Source organism: Thunnus maccoyii, chromosome 17 (genome assembly GCF_910596095.1).
Source record: "Thunnus maccoyii chromosome 17, fThuMac1.1, whole genome shotgun sequence".
Lineage (NCBI taxonomy): Eukaryota > Metazoa > Chordata > Actinopteri > Scombriformes > Scombridae > Thunnus > Thunnus maccoyii.
The window spans coordinates 3,191,808-3,197,838 of record NC_056549.1 but is presented as its reverse complement, the minus strand read 5'-3'; the positions used below and the strand labels follow the sequence as shown (position 1 = coordinate 3,197,838).

Genomic DNA, 6,031 nt, shown 5'->3' with positions numbered 1-6,031 from the left:
GTGAGGTTTATCCATTCTTTGCATGAATACAGCATCAGTCTTAATAATACTGTTGATACAAGTTTTATATTCTAACAGGAGCACTGATGATGATCATGTAATTAATTGGTATTTGTCAACGAAAGCACATATGTCACATTATGTGTCTCATATAAATAACGGAACAGTCAGCTAAAAACTGAAAATCATATCACATCTATCAATCATCACTGATAGATAGATAGATAGATAGATAGATAGATAGATAGATAGATAGATAGACAGACAGATGGATGAAAGCTCGGGGAACACAGAGACATACAGCTGATTGATGGGTAACAGTGAAGCTACAGGAGGAAGTAAAGATAGATGAGATGGACGACAGCACAAAGCTGAAACTAATCATCCGTCTGCAGGACTAAATGGTTTTTGGCCTCAGACCTGAATGTCGACTCGGACGGTCGGTGGAACAAGCCGATGCTTTTACAGCTACTAGGCAAACATTTCTCACTCAGATACACATTAAAGGAGCAATTAAAAGTACTGTCATTGGCTTTCAGGGGGATTTTGTAAAGTTTTGTGTGTGTGACTCTGCTAAATACCACCATAAATATCCCTTAATGTGACCGGTTTGGTGCTTTCTTACAAAACAAATAATTATATCTCAACCAACTGTAATATTTCTATTATATTTTGCCTAAATCCAGATGTTCACTAATCTAGTATAGTTTACTTTTTCTGACCTTCAAGCCCCCCAAAATCCTCTTTATCTTTGGTATGATGTGATAAAATGACACAAAGTACATTACAGTAGAGAGTTTGGTCAAATCCAGAATTTGTTGAATAATTAGATATAACACATTAGAGCTAGCATGGTGTGATTAAGTACAACACAGTGTATAATGTCCAGAGGGAATACTAGAACAGTTCAGATTAGGAGTTTAGTTTTTAAGAACAATTTTCAGGGATTCAGAAAAGGGCTTGAACAAGTCACAGAGCTTATAAGACGTAAAATTGGATGTTATGACGACTGCCTGAAATACTGCATTGACATCATGGTTGTCAGTTGTTGTGTCTGTCAGTCTTCTATTAAATTTATACCTGCTGTGGATAAATAAATATTGCAGTTTTCATAGATTAAAAGTGTCTGCTAATAGTTCAACCTGCCCTACTTTCTCATTTATTTGTCATGTAATTGACCATTTGTTTTTTCTAACCACAAGACATGATGTGACCCTCAGTCTGTGATGTTCTAAGGCAACAACCAACAATATGAACACTTCTGTATTTTTAGAGAGATTATTTCTGCTTTCCTTCCTTAAACGACAACTGTAGTCAGTGTGGTACAAAAATAACTATTTTGTGCACATATGTCAAGAAATAAATGGTGAAGAACTTGTCGAGTCCTGTTTGGCCTTTCAGTAACGGCAGTAAGATGACGGTGAACTGTGTCATGAGTGTTTGGTTCAGTCGGTGGACTATTTTGGTAAATTTAGCGTTGAAATCAAAACCAAGACATCAAAGTCATCCATGTGTCCCGCTGCGAGACTCAAACTCTTACACATTAAAATATGCAACGCTGAGTAAATGTTGAGTTTAAGCAGCGTCGTCTTAAAATGTGAGAAAAGTGTTTAAGCTGAACAGTAAATAATAACAACAACAGTCTGGCAGTTTTTGAAATTTGAAGGAAATATTAAGAAGTCGGCAGTGTTTTTAAACGTTTTTGAAGCATCACTCACTGCGAGCGTTTACAGTTATTATCTCCTGAAATAGTTGCATAAATTAACCTGGTTACATCATCTCATGTCATTATACATAATTTACCCATCTAGTAAGTATTAAGCAGTCAGTTAAATGAGTTATACTTCACTTCAAGTCCAACTATTTAGCATTTATAAGCAGAATAGATGGTTTATAACACACTGTAATGTAGTTATAAGCAGATATAAGGATATTTTTAAGTATTTATTGATGAAGAGTATCCGTCACCAATGACAACTTCTCTTATGAAGACATATTTTACATTATTACAGCTACATCCAGTTTATGGGAGCCCACAGGAGGAGTTAAAGTTGTTGACTGCTTACAGCTCAATTACAGTATGTGATAAAAACCATTTAACGGTTTATATTGTGCTGATAGATGCTGTAAAGGGGGGACTTAAAGTGTTACAGTTAAATGATGCTGTGATGTCATCTTGTGCTGAGTGTTTTGGTGACAAAAGGCAACTTCCTGGTTCGTTGTGATGTCTTGTGAAGTTAAGTTTAGTGCTCAAACACCACTGACAGGCTAAGTTTGCTCCAGCGTTAACACTCTACTATGAACACACAGATGACTTTGATGTCTATTTTCTTACGACTTAACGGTGAAGTTTGCCAACATAACGATCTACCAAAACACTTCCTTCTATTCCAGGTCGCTGCTTTGGGAACACAGCTAGTAATGCTCCAGAAACAATGAAAACATGTCTGAGCCGCGTCATGTTGTGGTCGGTCCGGTATCGGTGTCAGTCACAGGGGTCCTGGCAGTGGGAGCAGTGGCTCATGTCTTCAGAGTAAAGCTCCACCTGGATGGTGATGCTGTAGAAACCGAACTTAGTGTGAAGCAGATCAGTGGCCTCCTGCAGCACAGACTGAGGGTCGGCACCTTCCTCTAGAGGACGCAAAACAGGAAAACAGAAAGCAAGATGTATAAGATGTTCTTATAGTACTTTGCTCTTTCTTCTCTACTCTTCTTGCTTTGCTTTTCATGCATGTAAAACATTCAAAGAACTTAGTGCAGATAGAAACAACATTTGAAATAAACGCTCAGATCAGAAAACATGCAGAATGAAGATGAAACTGCGTCTGATGAGCAGGTTCATTTCACCCAAATGCACATTTTTGTGATGCACTAACACTTAACCATTCGTCCTTCAGATTTCTATAGATTATAGATAAATTAAAGCTGCAATACGTCTCTTAATTATATATCATTCTTATATAAATCTATATGTTGCAGTGTCTTGACACAAAGTCACTCCACTGGTGATGAGGTTTGTTACACTTGGTGGTCAGTTAAATTAAATATTTGCATTCATGTTACCTGTGAAAGTAACATTTTCACTGCAGACCAGCATCAGCTCTAACCCTCCTGTTGTCCCCGGGTCAAAATTGACCCAACAGGTGTCATTATGTGATTGAAATGGTTTCAAAACAGTATCCTGACAAAGAAATTATGAATTATTTTAACTATAGTTGAGATCAGAGGAAAATATGTTGATGGATTATTGCAGACTGGTTTATGTAAAAGTTTAGTCAGGATACTGTTTTAAAACCATTTCATTTTTTTTGATGACGGCACATAATGACACCTGTTGTCCTCCCGGGTCAAAATTGACCCGAGGACAACAGGAGGGTTAGAGCTGAATGTGGCTGAAAGAAAACTTACGTAACATACATGTCTATACAGGTTTTCAATGTTCTACTGAATTCAGCTCAGTTTAACATCTTTATTTAAATATATTTTCATTCATATCTTACAAATCGCCTAAACTGTGTTCACTGCTCATATTCATCAATATGAATATAAATTGCACAAATTCAAATTATCACAGTTGTAGTAGTATCTCTGGTTGCAGTAATCTCTCTCTGCTAGTTACTCTTGTTTACTGCATTTTTTCTCTTTTCCATTACAGTACCGTATTGTACTCTTGTCAGATTCTTTTCTATTCTGTCTCTTTTTGTATTCTACTCTGCTTTCCGCTGTTTTGTTGCATTTTATTTCTAACATTCTGCTGATTTACTGAGCCAAACTCTGTCCTCTACCATCGTATAGTGTTTGTAGATCAGATGTTAGTTTACCGATGGCCAGGTGGACGGAGACCAACGACTGGCCCAGAGTCAGAGCCCAGAGGTGCAGACAGTGTATGGACTTCACAGCTTTCACAGACATCAGCACCTCTTTCACCGAGTTGAACTCTATTCCTTTTGGAGACCCTGAAAAAAAAACAAGCCATAAATTAATAAACAAGTCCTGCAGTATTTCTGTGAATTTGTGGCTCATTTTACAAGGTAAAAGTCGGTTTCAGACTAGAGAGAGTACATGTTAATGTGCACTTAAAGTTTACTTACAATGATTCAAACAACAACCTCATGATACTACAAAGTTAGCTGCACTATATTAAATTGTCTCCGGTACTTTGCAGTAACTGATCAATAGGTTTACATTCAGTTAGTCAAATACTGGTAATAATATGAGCAAAGTCACATTCTGTTTTCTTAACTGAAGTGTATATAAACTGTATATACTGAAAATTATATGAAGTTAATGACAGAAGCTGCAGCCTTGACTCTTCTCTACTCATTCATGTTGTCCGAAAATGTTTTTAAAAGATGCCTCAGGTGCTACTTCTGGTTGACTCGTCTTCAGGAAGTTCACTGATGTGCAAAGAGGATTTTAAAAATGTTCCCAAAGATCTTGGGATTTTTGTGGTGAACTTCATAAAATCTTCCCCAGGATGTGAGTATCTGCTCTGGTTCATCTCATGTTTGTTCTGCATCAACTGACGTTGGAGCAGCGAATCGAGTCCTAACAATCACTTTAGGACAAAATCCTGCTGCTAGTTTCAATTCATGAACCCACAGTATATTTTTTTAATATGATTTAGTCAAGAAAGTCATTTTTGCCTGTATTTCATTCAAATTAGGCTTTAAGTTTTCACATGAGAGCACAGAACATGAAGGCTTCTGGCATCATATGTTGACCTTGTCAGATCAGGTCAGGCCCTGAACAGCTCGGTCGTGGCTGCAGGCGAGAAAAACAACTGGTCAGAAATATCATCTTAAAGGAATAGTTCAACATTTTGGGAAATTCACTTATTTGCTTTTATATTTATAAGTGTTAGATGAAAAGATTAGAGCTGCAACAATTAGTTGATTAAAGGTTAATTGGCAACTATTTTGATAATCAATTCAGCGTTTTGAGTAATTTTTTAAGAAACTCTTCTGTTTATGTGTTGAACAAACTATTATATATCAGTGTTTTTGATGCGTTTGTTAGAGGGACAGTGTTGATATGACAGCAGATGACAGGAGAGAGATGGTTTCAAACTGTTGACGTTACTGTTATTGATGCTGATTTTTAAAAGCTTAATTACTCTCCTTTAACTCAGAACATGGTAAACCCACCTGCTAGACGTCAGGATGTTAGCATCATGCTACACTTAGCAAGTTTTAAAAAATATAACTTACTGAACAAATATAAAAACGGATGATCAGAAAGAAACATCGGCATAGAAGGATCTGGTACAGAATATGTAAGTTTTTGTTTTTTATGTTTCTGTTGTTTGAGGTCAAACAGGAAGTGTTGTTGTGAAAAGCTTCAGCACCTTTTTCACACTAGAAATCTTTAAGTTGTGTTATTGTGTTGTTTTCAACTGTGGTATTTGAGTATCTGCCTTTTTTATACGTTTATGCACAGTATGTATGAATTTATATATATATATATATATATATATATATATATATATATATATATATATATATATATATATGACCTAATTATTTCTGTTCTGTTCTGTTATTGGAATAAAATACATTTCATTCATTGTGAGTATGCTACAGTGTTGGTGTTAACATTTAGCTCAGTACAGTAGACTTGTTTGTCATAACTTAGTGTCCTTGTCAGTATTACCAGAACCACATGACTACAACATTTTTCACCATTCCCCTCTAAAAATTGACTTTTTTAAGCAGAGGAAGCTGATGAAGATGAATACCTTCCATGAGTATCCTGAAGACATCTCTGAGGATGGTGATGGTGGTGCAGAGGACGAAGACAGAGAACAGGAAGGTACAGATGGGATCTGCAACTTTGTACTCAGGCTGAAAGAGAGAAAAAAAAAAGGTTTTGGAGACTTGAAAGTTTGAGTAAAAAGACATCAGATGGTGTTTTTACCACAGTCATGTGACATGAAGATGCTCAGGGCAGAAACAGGGGAACATCTTGAACGATGATGGGAGAATTTCACTTTTTCCTTTCCAATAAACAAGCTTTCTTTGCCACTTTTGTA

General features: G+C 36.4%; 1 protein-coding gene across 2 annotated transcripts in view; it reads right to left on the bottom strand.

Moving 5' to 3' along the window:
• Window positions 1-227: 227 nt before the first annotated feature.
• slc30a2 (solute carrier family 30 member 2) overlaps window positions 228-6,031 on the bottom strand; it is a 45,107-nt gene continuing 39,303 nt past the window's right edge. For both annotated transcript variants that reach the window (XM_042391413.1, XM_042391414.1), the window contains 3 exons: window positions 5,738-5,843; window positions 3,822-3,956; window positions 228-2,631 (listed from right to left, as the gene is read on the bottom strand). In XM_042391413.1, coding sequence (XP_042247347.1) covers window positions 2,486-2,631; window positions 3,822-3,956; window positions 5,738-5,843 — 387 coding nt within the window. In that variant the 3' untranslated portion in view covers window positions 228-2,485. The remainder of the gene's footprint in view (window positions 2,632-3,821; window positions 3,957-5,737; window positions 5,844-6,031) is intronic.